This window comes from Aulonocara sp. 'chitande type north' Nkhata Bay, linkage group LG3 (assembly GCF_057382095.1).
Source record: "Aulonocara sp. 'chitande type north' Nkhata Bay isolate Kocher_YH1m ecotype deep benthic linkage group LG3, A_spYH_male_GT1.1, whole genome shotgun sequence".
In the NCBI taxonomy this organism is placed as follows: Eukaryota; Metazoa; Chordata; class Actinopteri; order Cichliformes; family Cichlidae; genus Aulonocara; species Aulonocara sp. 'chitande type north' Nkhata Bay.
Window position 1 is genome coordinate 31487 of NC_141346.1, and position 19364 is coordinate 50850.

The window sequence follows — 19364 nt, forward strand, 5'->3', positions numbered from 1 at the left end:
TTATTATTATTGTTGTTGTTATTATTATTTGGTGTGTTGTCTGCACTGCCCCTGTGCACATCTGTATGTAGGCAGGTGTGTGTGTTGCCTTTCTTCTGTGGCCAAGTTACAGGCACCTTCAGCCCTGGGGGCGTGGCCTGACTTGAGGGCTGGCCACACCCGAAGTCCTTGCCGCACACCTGCTCCTCATCTGGTCTCGTCAGGGGAGCTATTTAGATTAGCAATGGAGCTTCCACCGATGTGGGATTATTGCGTTTGACTACACGTCAGTCTTCAAGCACAGTCAAGTGTGAGTGTATGCCTGCTGGGATAAGTGTGTAACGGCTGCCTCTATTGTTTTCCCCTCAGGAGGAGAGAAGGAGCAGGGAGTGCAGGGACACTGGGGCAGAGAGCACTACACGGGGACTTTTGGGAAGAAGACACTACACGGGAGTCTGGGAAACTGGGGATTTATTGTTGTTTACTTCACCACCTTGTAAATAAACACTGTTGCACTGAAGAAGTCCGGCGTTTGGGTCCTATTTCCCCATCTCCCCACGGTCTGCCAGCCAGACCATGACAAGCACATTAAAATATAAATATGTGTTCTCAAATTATGGGATACAGAAGAAGAAAACATTTAAATCTCTTATTGTTTTTTCCTGTTTGACCAGAGGTTGTATAATCTTTCCCATTCGTTGTTAAAAGGGTTCAGTCCAAAAATGTAGCTGTTTGAGGTCTATTTTCCTGATGAAAAGTTTAAAGGAAACAAACTTGTCCCTAACCAACTAGCTCCTGTAGTTTGTGAGGGAGTTTTCTTTGGTTACTTCTTTGTTTTTCACTGTATGCAGCACAAGCAACACGATAACTAAAGCTTTGTTAGGTTAGGTAGCTAACACTGAGGGGAATTACTATGATTTTCTTCCTTAATTTTCTTTAACTTTCAGATAGGCATTGGCTGTAACTGATATTTATTCCATTACAAAGTAGATTTTAATTGTAAAAATAAATGGACAGAAAAAAGAGGGTTTGCAAGAAATCGAGATGTTGACTTTCTTTGACATAATTCAGAACAAGACTCAGGCTTTGACTTAAACAGTGATTGATATTATTTGTATTGTCAGAGAGAGTCATTCTGCAGTCGTGGTTAAAAGAAAGTGCACCCTCCCCTCCTCACTTGTAAGGTTTAACATCAGGTCATCTTGTCCAAGAGTTTCAGGTTTCTAGTGTTTTGTTTCCTATAGGTTTCCTGTTTATGTCCTTGTTTCAGTTTGGTTTTCTCCTTCTTGGATTATTCACCAAACAGCCTTAGTAAATGACTCACCTTCTGTTAATTCCCATCTCCATGCATTTGGGTTCTCCCTCTGCTCCTCATGATCTGCTGCTGCAGATATTGACAAAGAGACTGGACACTAAATGTGGACAAGCAAAGAAAACCTGTACTCTTCTTAGGAAAACTCTATTATGCTTTGTGTAAACCACTGCCAGCAGCTGTTTACGGGTAAAGGTGGTTGAATATATTTTAAAAATCCTGTACTTTTCTCATTATACTGTAAATATTACATCAGAGCAATATTATAAATTATAAAGTCTGTCTCGATGGACTCCTGTGCTGCTTAATTCTGAAATTGTCTGCTGAAGAAGGTGTAGTAGAAGACGAACCACAGCAATGGGAATAACAACAAGAAGAGCAGCAGCAACCACCAACAACAGGCTTAAATTATTCAAGTAACACAATTGCAGTTACTGCATAACAGGAATCAAGTCTCTGCACCATTAAGTTTGTTATGATTCATCATCACAAGGTCACAGTGACTGATTCACAATTTTGGACTGATCTACCTTTAATATTTGTGAACAGTAAAATCAGCTTCATGTCATTTGATTTGATTTTGTTTGTTGAAGATGGACTTTTGTAAAAGCTATTTTTTAGCAGTTTTTTTTAGTGGATGGTCATATATCTCATATATGGATGGAGTACAGATAAAATAAGACATGACAAACATTACACTCTTACTGTGATTTAAAAAAAAAAATCTATTCCAACATGAACAACAAGAAATGTGTAACTGTCCCAGTACTAATAAAATGGACTATATATGTAACTCATTTTTATTTCACCTTGGAAGGAAAGAAAAGACAAAGAGTAGCCAGACTGAATGCACCATTTGAGCCACAATATCTGGATAAAACAAATCATAATTCTTCATGAAGGGTTTCCTGCGTCTACCCTAAAATTTCCAACACATACATGCATATAAAGTGGGTAAAGTGCATGGCTTCAGCACCACCACAAGTTTGTGCGCACACAGAGACACACCCTCCATCTTGACCTCAGTCTGTGCACTAAAGTTGCACAATAGTCTGTTTTTCTCACTTTTTGCTGAACAGGGAAAATCCATAAAAGAAGGTCATCTCATGCTCATCTAAGTGACAGATACATGCAGGCATAGTGCAACCTCTTTGCAAGATTTAGAACACTTGTACAAGATGGTAAATGGCCTGTATTTGTATAGCGCTTTACTAATCCCTATGGACCCCAAAAGTGCTTCAGACATCCAGTCATTCGCCCATTCACACACATTCACACACTGGTGATGGCAAGCTACATTGTAGCCACAGCCACCCTGGGGCGCACTGACAGAGGCGAGGCTGCCGGACACTGGCGCCACCGGGCCCTCTGACCACCACCAGTAGGCAACGGGTGAAGTGTCTTGCCCAAGGACACAACGACCGAGACTGTCCGAGCCGGGGCTCAAACCGGCAACCTTCCGATTACAAGACGAACTCCCAACTCTTGAGCCACGATCGCCCCGATAAAAAAAACAGAGGTATCTCTATACTACTATATACTGTATACTATACTAATATGCTTTGGCTACTATACTTACATACTACATGAACTTGAGTAACATGGTCATAAGCTTTAAGACAACTTATTGCACATCCATAATGTCATTAAAACAGAGTGCAGTGATTTTTAAATCTCTTAAAGACTATGTTTTAAATAAATCTAGAAACCCAAAAGCAGTATTTTGAAAAACGAATTGTTGCAAATACCTTTAAATTATTCACGTGTGAACACTTTCCCCAGAATATTCAGTGACTGATTGTGTCTGAGTGTTTTTATTTTATTGATGCATGGAAAAGTACAAAGAAAACCCAACAACAAAAACTAGTTACTAAATACTTTTTTTTGTTTGATAGAGGAAAAATAAAGTGTTGAAGTACTCTGGTGGTTTGACCCTACAGCATTAACAGGTCAGCATTCCATAAAATGTTTCTCTAGTTTTCAAAGGCGCTTGCAAAGAAAAGCGTCTGGACTTCTTTAAGTTGCTTGAAGACGTTTCACCTCTCATCCGAGAAGCTTCTTCAGTTCTAAGGTCAAATGGTGGAGAGTCCCAGATATAAACCTAGTGGGAGTGACCCCCCACAGAGGGACAAAAGGACCCCCTGATGATCCTCTAATCGCCTGAGCCAAGGTGTGAAACTGGGTGTGGGTCCCAATCAGCCAGAGTTTCGGGTGAGTTCATTGTGAAACCTGGCCCCACCTTATCATGCGAATTCCTGAGGTCAGATGGCCCAGGATGTGAGTGGGCGTTAAGGCGTCTGGGAAGGGATCTCAAAACTGGATTGTAGATGGCAGACAGTTGGTGTCGTAAACCCCCGCCTCTGTTCAAAGATGGTCGCTCACAGTGGACATAGATGGCTTCTTTCACTCCTCTTTCAAACCATCTGTCCTCTCTGTCCAAAATGTGAACATTGGCATCCTCAAAAGAGTGTCCTTTATCCTTAAGATGCAGATGGACTGCTGAGTCTTGTCCTGTGGAGGTGGCTCTTCTGTGTTGTGCCATGCGCTTGTGAAGTGGCTGTTTGGTCTCTCCAATGTAGAGGTCTGAGCATTCCTCGCTGCACTGTACAGCATACACCACATTGTTAAGTCTGTGTTTTGGCGTTTTGTCTTTCGGGTGAACCAGTTTCTGTCTGAGCGTGTTGCTGGGTCTGAAATGCACCGGGATGTCGTGCTTGGAGAAAATTCTCCTGAGTTTCTCTGATACACCGGCTACATAGGGGATGACAACGTTGTTGCGTCTGTCCTTCTTATCCTCCCTCGCTGGTGTCTGATCTTCTTTTCTGTGCCTCTTTGCTTTTTCTCTTAACCCTTTAAAGCCAGTGTTTCTGTGAGTTTTTGACACTTCTACATGACCTCAAAAAATGATATAAATTGCATGGCACATGTTTAATGACTACATTGGAAAAATGTGGCTAATGTAGCAAATGTGATACAAATTAAAACTCAGATGCAGATTAAAATTTGATATATTTTTTATATATTTTGTCTGAATGTTCAACAGACGCTCCATAATCAAAAAAGTTTTCTGGCAGTTATTTCATGGTTCAGGTTTTAAAGGGTAAAACATTCACAGATATTCCCCCTTTTCCCCCCATAAATTTAAATCATCCACATCACAATTTTAATCTCTATTTTATCCGACTTATCCTCAATAGCAGAAAATACCAGGGTGGGCTCTGCCATGCACTCATCAGAATATTCATGCTCCCAAAAGCTGCCTTTTAATGTAACCACATTAAATTGACTTGATTTGAATACTTTTAGATTATACAAAACACATTTTCCTTAATGTTCCTGATTATTTGAACAACTAAACCTTTGGTTTCATGCTTCAGTTGCATTTCTCTCTAAATGATTGTGTCAAGTTTATGAGGGCAAAGAATCCTGTTTTGAGTGTTTCCGATAATAAAAGTAAAGATAACGAGACATGGGCTTGAATAATGAGTTTTACAACATACTTTACTACTATAAATATGCAACTCACAGCAGTTAGTGGTTTTCTCCTGGGCACAACTCATCAGCATAGACTGTCTGTCAGGTAAGATTAGATATTTTTTCATTTCACCCCCAAAGTCTTGTTATATATGATCTAACTGATACTAATAGTTTTGTAGTATTGTATTCTTTCTGAAAAGGGGTTCAGTGTCTATTTTTTTACATGTTTATTTTTTAAAAACATGTTCAAAGTTTATGTATTTAAAGAAAAGCTTAAAGGGAAGCAAACCTGTCTGCACTGCACAACCATCGTGTAAAACTTTGTTGTTCTCTATGTATTTAATATTTGTTTCTGAGGTGATCAGCACTTTAGGACTGCTCTACTCTATTTTTAAATATGAACAAATATGGGTTTCTAGGAAATTCTATTAAATCTTCATTTCCTGGCAAAAAATCTAAACATTTAGATTGAAACCAAAAAAATTGCATAGTTAAATCTGGTCTTGAGTTATGGTTGAATTTTTATTTTTCTGACAACTTTTAACTTTTACTCTCTGTATTTTAAGGCAAATATCTATACTTTGTATCACTTACATTTTCAAAACAGTCTTGTTACTGACTATGTTCCATGAAAATACTACAGTAGTTAATTTGCAATACTGTGGTGAAGTGTTGGACTGTTGCAAAGCATTTTATTTTAAGTTGATGATGACGACTGTGATGCTTCACAGTATCACATCTTGAGAAATTGGAGTCTAAACTTATTTCTGAGTGATTCTGTTCCCTATGCTCCACACATTTTTCAGTTTTTTTCAGTTGAGTAAAAGTCACACAGCTACAACATAGGTTATAACCTTTAAAGCAAATCTCTTTTTTTTCTGCTTGTGTTCTACATAATACACATGAATTCATTAAAAATTTGAATTTGGCTTGAAATAAAGCTGTGTTTGCCTGTGTATTCATTCAATTTTATTATACTTCAACGTTCGGTTACCTTTTCACAAAAATAAGCCATAGGAAAGTCTTGCAAAGAGCTACTGCACAGTTCTGATTTAAAAAACATATATGACTTATCGCACTGTAAACAGTGTCTTCTTTGAAACAAATAAGGTCAGAACAGCAAAATATTCAATTGAAAATATGTTGTTTTTCTCTCTCCTCCAGCAGGTTCACAAAGCTGGTTAAGACCACCACATCATGGAGAACATCACACATGTGATGAGCAAATCGCCCTATGGCCCAAAAATGGAATTCAGCACAAAAAACTGGGGTGTTGTGGTAAACACCAACTTGGCTGCAGGAATTCTCCTGTCCACCTCTCTGCTGGGCCTGGCTACCTATATTGGTGCCTTCTGGGACCAAAGAGGTGCACTCAGTCTTTTTAAGAGAAGCTTCATCACGTCCTTCTCGTGTGACCATGGGAACCTCAAAGGTGTTCAGAACACCCATGTCTCTCTTTTTGCTCTGATTTTCATCGATGTTCTAAATGTCATCGGAGCAATGACCTTAGGAAGTCACCTGGTTGCAGCTACCTGTCCTGGAAACACATGTTTGTACACCGAAAACCTGTGGATGTTTTCAAGACGGTATTTAGTGATGATACATCTCCTGACTGCCCTCATTTCAATCCTTTACCTCTGCCACCCACACCTGGGTTCCAAACTACGTTGTGTTTTCTCTGTGGTGTCTTTATTGATTTGTGTTTTATACTATAGTTCTATGCTCTACACCATTGAAGTACTATACATGCAAGAAGTTCTCACCTGCGGACTGGCTTTGGCTATAACTGCAAAATCTAAACTCACAGGGAGGAAAAAAGACAAGCTACGAATTGTAACTGTTGCATTGTGCACCTTCTTAGTTGTCTACCTTCCGGTTTTTGTTCTTGATTACCTGATCTATAGTCGGACCATCTCTGGGCTGCCAATAGAAGACTATTTTGTAATTTATGTAAATGTGTATTATTTCACAAACTTTCAAGTCTTTCTCGATGGACTCTTGTGCTATTCAATTTTGAAGATGTCTGCAGCAGAAGAAGAACAACAACCACAACAATGGGAGCTACAAGAACAAGGGCTGCAGCAACTGCCACAACAATCACAGCAACAATTACCACAACCACCACGACCATGGCAGCAACAACCACCACTACAACAATCGCAGCAACAATCACCACAACCACCACAACCATGGCAGCAACAACCACCACCACAGCAATGGCAGCAGCAGCAACAACAGGGCTTAATTTATCCAAGGGTTCATGTTAATACAAATGCAATTACTGCATATAACAGGCAAAACTGGAATTAAGTCTCTGTGCTATGAAGTTTGACTCGATCATATCTCTGAAATCAGCTACATGTAGTATTTTTTTCCCAAGTATTTGCAACTGTGGACACTAAAATCACTTAAAAAAATGACTAGATGGGTGAGGGCCTAGTTAAAGGTTGATAGCACTATTATTCAGATGGCTGTACTTTATGTTCTATTAATTTAATTTAAAATTGGATGAAAGGAATTTTAAATCAGAGATTAAGATGATTATTGTATCTCTACTGTGATTTTAAAGCCAATGTATAACACAGAAGAATAAGTACACGCAGAATGCACTATAAATGTGATTATGTGACAAATTACAGCAACTACACAAATACTGTAATAAAAAAATATCCTTTTTAATTAAAGTTGTTTCTTTTTTTTTTTTACACTGTTATGCCTGGTTTTGACAGATCAACTTCTCAAAAAAACAAAAACAAACAAACAACAAAAGTAAACCCCAACCACACATAACAACAGCTTATACAACAATGTGGGGGAGAAAGGGAGCGCTAGGTTGTGCCAAAGAGACAAAACCAGAACCTAGCTGAGCTTTACTCTAAGAGGGAAACAGCAAAGAAAGACGATCCTAATCCTCATCTCACAAAATAAGCTCAAAACATTACATGGGTGGCACCAACCTACTACCTAGTGTTTTTTAACAGAAAACATGTGTGAAAATGTACAGGTTCCCCCAGAGTTACCCAGCCCTCTTACTACCACCACAAACCTCTCACAAACAAATTGAATGCTGCAGGGCAGCTCAACACATGTGCCAAACGATCCTTAGCGAGTGGACGAGAAAGCCGCCTCTAACCACAGGCGAGTTTCCTTTTATGAGCCTCTCCTTATTCCTGGTTGGTCCATTCAAAGCCTCCTTCCTCCAGTTAGCTTTAGATTCACAAATGGGCAACAGGCTGCAGTCTTCGTACCCAGGGAAATGGCAAGTAAAATGAGAGGGAAGAAAACAGACAGCCTGGAGACACATTACAAACACATTTTCTCTTTTTTGTAAAACATCATCCAAATCTCCACAACAGATTTTAATGTGTAAAAACTAATACAAATTATGAATCTGTGCACTTAAGTTACATGTTACAAACACAGTTTCAAAACATATAAGCTTCAGCTGTGAATGGTACAGTAAGCCATGTTTACAATGACAGTTAACTGTTTTTGAAAAGTCTTCCTGAATCCATGAAATGATTTCCATGATAGAATTTTTCTTGTTTTTAATCCAGTGCCGCCTGAGGGCCCAAAGATCCTACGCATCCAATACTGGGTTTTAGCCTTGTCCATTGCGCACAGAGATTTCTCTGAATCCTTTCCAATCCAATCCTAATACCACACACACACACACACACACACACACACACACACACACACACACACACACAAATACCCAAGCTTTCAGGTTGAAAAAGAAAGACCAAAATATGTTTTAAGTTGTACTTTTTACCTCATTCCACAGTTTCTATGGCAGAGAAAGGTTGACCCCTTGTTATTATGTTCGGTCTCTAGAATATGGAGGAGCTGGTCAGCAGACCAGTGACATTGAAGCAACATACTGCATAAAGCGCATTGATGCCCTTTGTGATCTGGACAGGTGTTCAACCCATTAAGGGATTTAAAAACAATAATATCTTGACTAAAACACATAGGAAGCCAAGGAATGTCTTCAGTTTTGTTCTTAATAAAAATAAAAGTTCTAAAAAATTACTATCCAGGTTTTGATGTTACTAAAACATTCGAATAAAGCTTTTAATGTTTTATAAAATGTTTAGTATAAATTATAAACATCATTATATTTTCTGTTACTGGAGGGGGGTTGCTTCACATGGAATTATATCTATGAAAACACCTCAGTCTATGCACTAAAGATGTCCAATAATCTTTTTCATGACTTTTTTCTTAACAGCAAAAATCCTTTTTATTTTGAATTACGTGGCATGTTTTGACAAAAACATATTGTGAATACTTTTGCAGCAGTCTGTTTCACATGCTGTAAATGGTTTATAACCAATAGAAGAACACACCCCGATAAGACATGTGCTTGACTAATTGTTTTTATGACATAATTACATCCATATATATGCAGCTCAGTGTGGCAGTGTTTGTCAGTTGGTGAATTTTACCCCAGAGACAGGAGATCACTTCGTAAATAAAGTAAGATTAAATTATGTCTTTTTACTCTCAAATTCTCATGTTGTATATGTAAAAATTAAAAGACTAAATGATTTTTACATGATTTTTACATGTTCTCTGATTCTCTGACAGAACAAAATGTTTTAAATGTTTTTTGTTGTTGTTGTTTTTCCTGTTTGTTGAGCAGAGGGTATATATTTCTTCCTGTTGATTATTGTAGAAAAGTGTCAATTCCAGCCTTTAATTTTCAAATGTCTGCCTTCACAATGAGAGCTTATGTCAGGGCTCCGTGTGCATGCGGATGGAGAGGAGGATCCAAATGCGAGACTCCGAGACTGAATTGAAACTGAGAACCTTAGCTTTATTGCTGGTGATAAACGAAAACATGAACTGAGCAATGACACTGCGAACTGAACACACAGGCATAATTCTGAGGGTACGACATGACACTGAGCACAGGAAAACACAGGGCTAATATACACAGGATGGTAATCAGGGAATGGGCAACAGGAGGGAGACACAGCTGGGAGAAACTGGACTAACGAGACAGGGGGAGCAAAGCTGCACACACTAACATAAGACGTAGACTTTCACAATAAAACAGGAAATAAGACACAAAAATGCAGACTAAGAAACACGGACTTAACATGGGCAGAACTAAAAATAAACCAGAATAAGCTGGAACATAGAACATCATCATCATCATCATCATCACAAGCACTAAGAGAATAAGAAAACAATCCAACACACCAAAGTAACTTGAAATGCAGATTCATCATAAAACCCCAAAAAAGCACCAGAGAAGCATAAAGAACAATCCATCATTCAAAAATAAATCAAAACATAACATCTCAAAATACTGGGTCAAACTGACCCAGAACCGTGACAGCTTAAGAGAAGCAAGAAAGACTTCAGTCAGTTAGCACATTTTAAGCCCCTGTGCCCTTTATGTGAACAGGCAGCAACATGTTTCTCATTACACTATAAATTTTACAACAATTATACATGAAAATATATAATGTATAGTAATGTAATTTGCAGGGCAAAATACTAATACAGATATTGGTCTTCTCTCTCTTCCAGCAGGTTCACAAAGCTGGTTAAGATCACCACGTCATGGAGAACATCACAGATGTGATCAGCAAATCGCCCTATGGCCCAAAATTGGCAATTGGCACAAAAAATTGGGGTGTTGTGGTAAACACTAACTTGGCTGCAGGAATTCTCCTGTCCACCTCTCTGCTGGGCCTGGTTACCTACATCGGTGCCTTCTGGTTCCAACGAGGTGCCCTAAGCCTCCTTAAAAATAGCTTCATCATGTCCTTTTCATGTGAGCACATGAACCTCAGAGGTGCTCAGAACACCCACATCTCTCTTTTCGTTCTGCTTTTCATCGATGTTCTAAATGTCATCGGAGCAATGACCTTCGGAAGTCACCTGGCTGCAGCTACCTGTTCTGGAAACCCATGTGTGTACACCGAATACCTGTGGATGTTTTCAAGACGGTATTTAGTGATGATACATCTCCTGACTGCCCTCATATCACTCCTATACCTGTATCGCCCACACCTGGGAGCCACACTACGCTGTGTTTTCTCTGTGGTTTCTTTACTGATTTGTGTTTTACACTACAGTTCTGTGCTCTACACCATTGAGGCAGATTACCTACTAGAAATCCTCATTTGTGGATTGGCTGTGGCCATTGTTTCAACAGCTATTTTAAGCTTTGCTGCCACAAACATAGTAAAGATAGGCATCACAGTTATCTCAATGGTCACGTTCTTTGCTGTCTACTTCCCCAGTTTGGTTCTTAGGTACCTAGCATACAGCAGGCCCACCTCTGGGCAGCCAGGAGCTGACTATAATACAATTTTTGTAAATGTTTATTATTTCACAAATTTTAACGTCTTTCTCGATGGACTCCTGTGTTGCTTAATCCTGAAATTTTCTGATGGAGAAAAAGAAGATGAACTACAGCAACTGGAACTACAACCACCATGGCGGCAGCAGCAGCCACAGCCACTTCAACATGGTTTAGACTATCCAAGGGTTCATGTTAATACAAATGCAGTTAACCCTTATAACAGGCAAAGCTGGAATTAAGTCTCTGCATCATGAAGGTTGACGTGATTTATCATCAATAATAAGCATGACCTGATCACAGTTCTGACCTTTGATATTTGTCTTTCAGTCGTTTAGAACTGTGGACATTTTTTTTAAAAATGATTTGATTTTGATGAATGAAAATGGGATTTGCTACAGGTTGATTTGTAACAGTTTTTAGTAGATGGTTGTACTTCCTAAAACTGCATGTAATTAGGATGAAATCAAAGATGAAGATCAGCATCACATTGTCACTGTGATATAAATCATAACCAGTATAAAACATTGAGTATAAAAAGAGCAAGAAGAAATATGTAAACATCTCTATATTCACATAGTGGTCTATAAATTAAATGGATTTTGTGAGAAATATCAGTGATTATGTACACATTGTAATATAAATAATATTGTAAATAATATCACATGAAACTATTTAATGACAATTTTTAAACTTTTTTTCATTTCACTTCATTTTAAATTATATTTTAAAACTATTATACAAATCTCCGCAACAGATTTTAACTCAACTTTAATAAATAATATTCTTTTCTGCCCTGATTGATTTTAGACCGTTTTTGATTATCCACACAAAGCTGACACCTCAAGCATTTGACTCCTTCATAGAGAATAGTAAATCACGAGTTCGGTAGCATTACAGTTACATAGAAATACTTTTATCTGACACGTGCTCTTGTCCTTGGATGTTTAACCATTTTCCCGTTTATTTCACCCTGGAAGTGAGAAAAAAACGTACGAATAAGCCTCTGTAGCCAGAGTGAACAAGCCAAAGCTCTTTCAACTGGTTCATCTAAACTTTGCAATTTTACCCTTTACCCTTTACAATAACTTATTGCTTTTAAATATCTTATGTTTTATTTAGTATTTATTAAGTAAACAATAACCAAAACTACTTTTGTCAGAAGCTTTTTCAGTATCATTTCTGCTTCCTTCAGCACAGGCTGTAAACAGTTTTGAGAACATCTCAGGAGATAGCTTGAGATAGCTTGTCATGCAGTTTACAGCAATGGTCTGGAAGCTTTTTACTGCATTCTGGGACAAGGACACATGCAGGCAGCACCTGGGGATCATTTACTACTCACGTAACATCATTAGAAATTTGACAAGTGCTTAATCTTTATTGTATGATATGATTGTGATTGTATACAGAGTCATTTATGATATACAACAAGACAAGATCGCATTAAACTATAGTTATCTTTAGACTTTAGACCGTAGCTTTGTGAGAACAAGCAGCCCTTTCACCTTAATGCTAGCACTAACAATTCTGCTGTGGTGTAAATTTGCTCTTGGTTTGCAGGTGTATTGTTTACTGTGCTCACTTGCTAAATTTAGTGTCCAGGAGTGAGAACTGCAAAAAGACACTTGATTTAAATGCCTGTTTGGGACATTTTATGTTTGTGGATGCTATAGAAGGGATGCAATTTATAGAACAATATTGTAATCATTAAACTTATACAGTACTCTTGTTTCACAGGTCAATTATGCATTCAAGATGAAGAAAACTTTTGGTCATGATAAATCTTGGACTTTATAAGAGATGTTCCTTTTACTTCCAGAATATTCTACCATTCATTAATAGTGAAGTGCAGATATTAACAGGCCTCTCTGAAAATGAGTGAAGTTCTAGCGTGTCCTTCTGTGCTGACAGAATAATGGAAGAAAATGGAAGAAGATAAACACTGGCCACGCTTTTGTGTGTACAGTGGTCCCTCCTTTATCGCGGGAGTTATGTTCTAAAAATAACCCGCGATAGGTGAAGCAAGTAGCCAGCTTTATTTTTTACAATTATTATAAATGTTTTAAGACTGTAAAACCACTCACTACACACTTTATACACTTTTCTCAGACAAGCATGAACATTTTCACACTTTTCTCTCTTGTTTAAACTCTCTCAAAGTCCAAACCTTCCTAGAAAAATAAGTCCAGTATTATAGAATGAAACCAAAGACCAAACCCTGTTTTCAGATCCAGAACATGGGAGTAGAGCAGCTGCGAGAGAATTCGACATTAATAAATCAATCGTATGACAGTAGAGAAAGCAAGAAGAATGACTTGAGTAACGTTTGACTTCTCTGACTGTTTTGTTTCCGTGAGCTTTATGGTCCGAAGAACACGGTAACTTCTACCTTCCTTTAGCATGTCCAGAAGTCCAACTTTTTGTGCGATAGTTAGCATCTTCCTCTGCCTTTTGGGTGCTACCGCAGGTGTCTTTAATGGTGCAAACAAAACGTTTTGTCGACATTGTTGTGTTTGTTGGGGAGAAAACTTACAAGTGCAGCACTTCAGAGTCACACAGCCAGCGATCTAAGATTTATGTAAATTTGACAAGCTGAACACATTCTGTACTGTACAGGAGACACAGCAAGGAGGAGATTGATTGATGGTCTACAGCCAGTCAGGATGCAGAACACAATGCGCTGTAAAAAAGAAAACATGAAAATTTGCATTTAAAAAACCTGCGAAACAGCAAGGCCGCAAAAGGTGATCTGCGTTATAATGAGGGACCACTCAAAAAGGGTACGAATGGGCTATGCATAAATGTGTGGTGCACGTAGGCATTTATACATGTATGACTGACAAGGGAGTGTTTTGGGTGTGACCCAGCTCTAAAACTTCAGATAACTTATCTCCAGGTGACTTGTCATGCACAGCCAATCAAGTTCCCTATAAATAAATAAATACATAAATAAATAAATAGATTTGTCTTTTTTTGCAAACATTTTTGTTATATATGTGAACTCTGTTTCACTTGGCCAGAATGAAATTACAAGAGAAAGAAAAAGACTGATTTAAATAATTAATAATTTAAATAATTAAAAGTGTTTTTGTTTCCTTCAAAGCACGAGACAGGACAATCATGGGATAAGTTTCACTACTTAAGAAATCAGCTATGGTTACACATCTTTGTTTCTATTTCTTTATGCATACAGCACAACAAACCTTGAATGAAAACTAATACTACCTCAGAGCAATAACCACAATCACTAGCCATATAAATTGAAGTATGTGCTTAATGGAAGGACACACTTTTGGCTGGACTTTGCTGCTCAAATGGCTATTGTCATGTTGTTGTCCTTGAATTTAATGTCATTCTGATTAACCCTCTCAGGCTCAAATTAAACTTTTTGTTGCTAATGCACAACCAAGTCCTGCAGTGGTACTTCTGAATAAAAAAAACTCATAAAATATGTATGTGGGGTAATCAGGTTGTTAGTTTTTAACTGTTGCAAATCAGCAACACCTGCCTCGAGAGGGTTAATATAACTTCTTCAGTTTTACTTTTACTCTTTTTGCATACAATGTATGAATAAATTAAAGTAATATACACATTTATTTAATGAACATTAAATGAATCTGCTCTTTTTTATGTATCAAGAAAACAGGGATACGCAGTGGTAGGGGAGGTACATGTGACAAGCTGCTTGCCTGGCCTTTTCAAAACAAGCACACGGTTTTGAATAGACCTGCCACAGAAAGCACGCCGTAAGCAAATGTCCTGATTGTGCAGTGCTGTGGTGAGCTGCAAACCAAATATACAGAAATGTCCCTTTTACTAACCCATATACAAGTCCAACCCATGTGAAATGGTTTGCAAATTGCATAAACACAGAAAAAATATTGAATGTTTAAAATGAGAAAAAACCACCAGTCAAAATTTTTTTTGAATTTGATGGGGAAGGGTGTGAAATATCGGCAGACCAGTTCAGCACAATACTATGAAGCCATGCTGCTGTACTAGATCCTTATTTGTTGAAATATACAATGTTTTTCCTGAGAGAAGTCATCTGAATGGAAGCATAGGTTGCTCTAAAACCTGTATATACCTATCAGCATTGGTGCTGCCTTTCCAGATATGCAAAGTGGAAATCATAGGCACTAATGTACCATTACAGATACAGACTTTAAGTCTTGGGAGCCGCCTCCCTTGCACTCAGCACTATATGGCATTTTTATATTGCACTGAACTAACTGACTAAGAGGTTCTGCAATATTTATTTTTCAGTTTCCAAGATACAAGAGCCGACCGGACTCATTTTCCCTTTCATTTATTCCTCCAATTTGCATGACAGCTACTGAATGTGTATGATTTCTTTTTGTTCCCATACAAACAATGAAATCTGGAATGAGAGCCAATATTACATCAGTGCAATAACTACTGCCAATCATTTCAAACAGCCAATAAACTTTCATTAATAATTGATATACCTTTATTAGTCCCACAAGGGGAAATTTCATAAGGCTGCCGACCTATTGCACGCAATGGTGGCGCCATCTTACCCTCCGACCATACATACGTTACACAAAACATCACATGGGGAAGACAGGTCAGAGAGGTATAACAATGGAAAATGCACCACATGAGGAAAGATAAGGAGAAAAAAATAACTCCCCCCAGACTGAGCTCCAACAGGGAGATCAGTTTGAGAACAGAAAAAAACATCTCTGCACAAAGCACATGAAAAAACTCTTAATACACCAAAGAAACACATGACAAGCAACAGGGGTGGGTAAAGGGTGAGAGACAGCCGATTTAGACAGTACATCCGGGCCTGTGTGCGCTGGTCTCCTTGATCCACCATCAGCATCGGAAGGGAATAAGCGTCGAAGGTGTTTGGAAAGGGAGGGGGGATGAGTGTGTGCATATCAGTGTATATGTATGTGTGTGTGTGTCCATAGTTCAGCTGAGACAGTGTCCTTCGCCCTGCTAGGCTAAGTAAACAGTCTTCCAGCCAACCCAGGTGGCCTTGCATGGAATGGGAAGGAACAGACTAAACACAGTCGTTATCAGGGTGTTTTTGTTTGGCTCCAGCCTTGAGACCGCAGCTGGCGCCGAAAGCGTATCCGCATGAAGTGATGGTGCTTTTTACTTTAGTGCGAACAGCTCATATGAATTTCAAAGCAGTTCTATAGTCCAACACTGGTCTCTCAATCTCCTGTTGGAGAGCCGCGAGCTTCGCCATACTTGCGTTCTGTGATGTTGTCATTTCTTGTGCTCAAGGAGCCGATTCTGAGAACTCACGGCAGTGTGCCTCCCCGAGATGTCATCCAATTTGCACCCAGAGATGTTATTCCGAGCGAGCCCTTCCGAGATGTATCCAGTCTGCAGTCAGAGATCTTATTCTGAGTATTCACAGCAGCCGTAGCCTTTCCAAGATGTTATCCGTGCTGCACTCAATGAGCCCATTTTGAGAAACTCACGCCTCTCCCATCAATAAAAGCAAACCATTACAACAACTAAAACATCTTTGACCTTTGTTTCTGTGTGGCTCTCTTCCCTTTAGCTTCTCTTAGTGCTCTGTGAGTGTAACACTAAAAAGCCATAATCTGTGCCAGAAGGAATGATAAATGTAATATATTTATTGTTGCTCTACTTCTTTCTTGTCAAATATACAGTACATATGGTGGTCAGGACGATATAAAAAAAATTTCTTAATGAAAATTGCAAACAAACAAGAAGCTGACCTGGTGCGGATTCGTTTTTAAACAAACAAAGTTTTGAATGATCCTGCAATGCTAAGAAAACTTAACCTAGACTAAGCAAATGCCTTGACCATAGATCATTCAAATTGCGGTGAGTTGCAAACCAAATATATCTGAATATCTGAGACGTCTCTTTTACTCACACATGCAGACGTACATGTGTTTTCAAGCGTGACAAAGTGCCCTGCTAACATTCATCTCTAGGAATTTGCTCACTTTGCCACGGTTCATAGACGTGATGTTTTGGCTCAGTGCACAATCAAAAAACACAACTCCAAGCTATGGACTATTTATTATAAAAAGTTAATGGAGAAGGGGAGAAGGAGATACACTGGTACAATTTTGTCATAGTGAGGAAACAAAGCCAAGAGGTAAGACTACACTCATAGAAATACATTATACATTATGTATTTATAAATGGAGATTTTTAAAAAAACAAACAAAAACATTTTATTCAGGGCGTTGAATTGCAGATCATGGAGGGAAGATTAATGAAACTGCTCATCTTTGGTTTGTACTCTTTTCTTATATTTCTAGTTGAGAAATAGTACATATATACAGTATATATGTTTTGGTTTGCTTATGTTTTATTGTAGGTTCTACCTTACAATATAAAGTGCCCTTAGGTGACTGATCTTGTGATTTGGTGCTTTATAAATAAAACTGAACTGAATTGTTTGGGATGAATTTTGATTTCTTTTGTTTTTACAGGAGTTTTTCTTTTTTCTTTCTTCAATGTGCAGATAACACAGCTGACAGGTAAGAAAATATGAATTTATATCTCTCTAGTATAACTGACTGTCCGAAATAAGAACATGGTGATAGCAGCAGGGGTGTACTGCAATAACTAATAATAACAATAGTAATGATGACAGCAACTAAATAACTCAACACGAAATCATCCATGTGCCTAAAAGATGTCTTTAATGGAAATTACTGTGACCATTTTTCATGTTTTATCATACAACCTATTTTTTTTTATATAAATATAGTTTTATACTTATATTTTTTTCTAATTTCTTTCTAATTTTCTCCTTAAATCTGTCATCCTGTTTTTCAGACTCTTCATGGCCAAACTTCTTTAATATAGCTACAACTACAACAGATACTACTATTGCTACTCCTATTGCTACAACTAAAACTACAACAGATACCACCATTGCTACTCCTATTGCTACAACTACAATAGATACCACCATTGCCACTCCTGTTGCTACAATTACAACAGATACTACCATAGCTACTCCTGTTGCTACAACTACAACAGATACCACCATTGCTACTCCTATTGCTACAACTACAACAGATACTACCATTGCTACTCCTCTTATTACAACTCCAACAGATACTACCATTGCTACTCCTATTGCTACAACTACAACTACAACAGATACCACCATTGCTACTCCTATTGCTACAACTACAACAGATACTACCATTGCTACTCCTGTTGCTCCAACTACAACAGATACCACCATAGCTACTCCTGTTGCTACAACTACAACAGATACTACTATTGCTACTCCTATTGCTACAACTACAACTACAATAGATACTACCATTGCCACTCCTGTTGCTACAACTACAACAGATACTACCATAGCCACTCCTGTTGCTACAACTACAACAGATACCACCATTGCTACTCCTATTGCTACAACTACAACAGATACTACCATTGCTACTCCTCTTATTACAACTCCAACAGATACTACCATTGCTACTCCTGTTGCTACAACTACAACTCCAACAGATACTACCATTGCTACTCCTGTTGCTACAACTACAACTCCAACAGATACTACCATTGCTACTCCTGTTGCTACAACTCCAACAGATACTACCATTGCTACTCCTGTTGCTACGACTACAACTCCAACAGATACCACCATTGCTACTCCTATTGCTACAACTACAATAGATACTACCATTGCCACTCCTGTTGCTACAATTACAACAGATACTACCATAGCTACTCCTGTTGCTACAACTACAACAGATACTACCATTGCTACTCCTATTGCTACAACTACAACAGATACTACCATTGCTACTCCTCTTATTACAACTCCTACAGATACTACCATTGCTACTCCTATTGCTACAACTACAACTCCAACAGATACCACCATTGCTACTCCTATTGCTACAACTACAACAGATACTACCATTGCTACTCCTGTTGCTCCAACTACAACAGATACTACCATAGCTACTCCTGTTGCTACAACTCCAACAGATACTACCATTGCTACTCCTGTTGCTACAACTACAACTACAACAGATACCACCATTGCTACTCCTATTGCTACAACTACAACAGATACTACTATTGCTACTCCTATTGCTACAACTACAACTACAATAGATACTACCATTGCCACTCCTGTTGCTACAACTACAACAGATACTACCATAGCTACTCCTGTTGCTACAACTACAACAGATACCACCATTGCTACTCCTATTGCTACAACTACAACAGATACTACCATTGCTACTCCTCTTATTACAACTCCAACAGATACTA

At 38.4% G+C, this 19364-nt stretch overlaps 1 protein-coding gene across 1 annotated transcript; it reads left to right on the top strand.

Moving 5' to 3' along the window:
- The first annotated feature begins 9206 nt into the window (after positions 1 to 9206).
- Positions 9207 to 12076, top strand: LOC147333327 (uncharacterized). Its single transcript, XM_086287258.1, has 2 exons — positions 9207 to 9250; positions 10313 to 12076. Exon 2 carries the CDS (start codon positions 10346 to 10348, stop codon positions 11330 to 11332), a length of 987 nt encoding a protein of 328 aa, XP_086143384.1. The 5' UTR covers positions 9207 to 9250; positions 10313 to 10345; the 3' UTR covers positions 11333 to 12076.
- Positions 12077 to 19364: the final 7288 nt, after the last annotated feature.

Coding starts and splice junctions, on each gene's coding strand:
- LOC147333327 (XM_086287258.1), top strand. CDS start 10,346: ATGGAGAACATCACAGATGTGATCAGCAAATCGCCCTATGGCCCAAAA.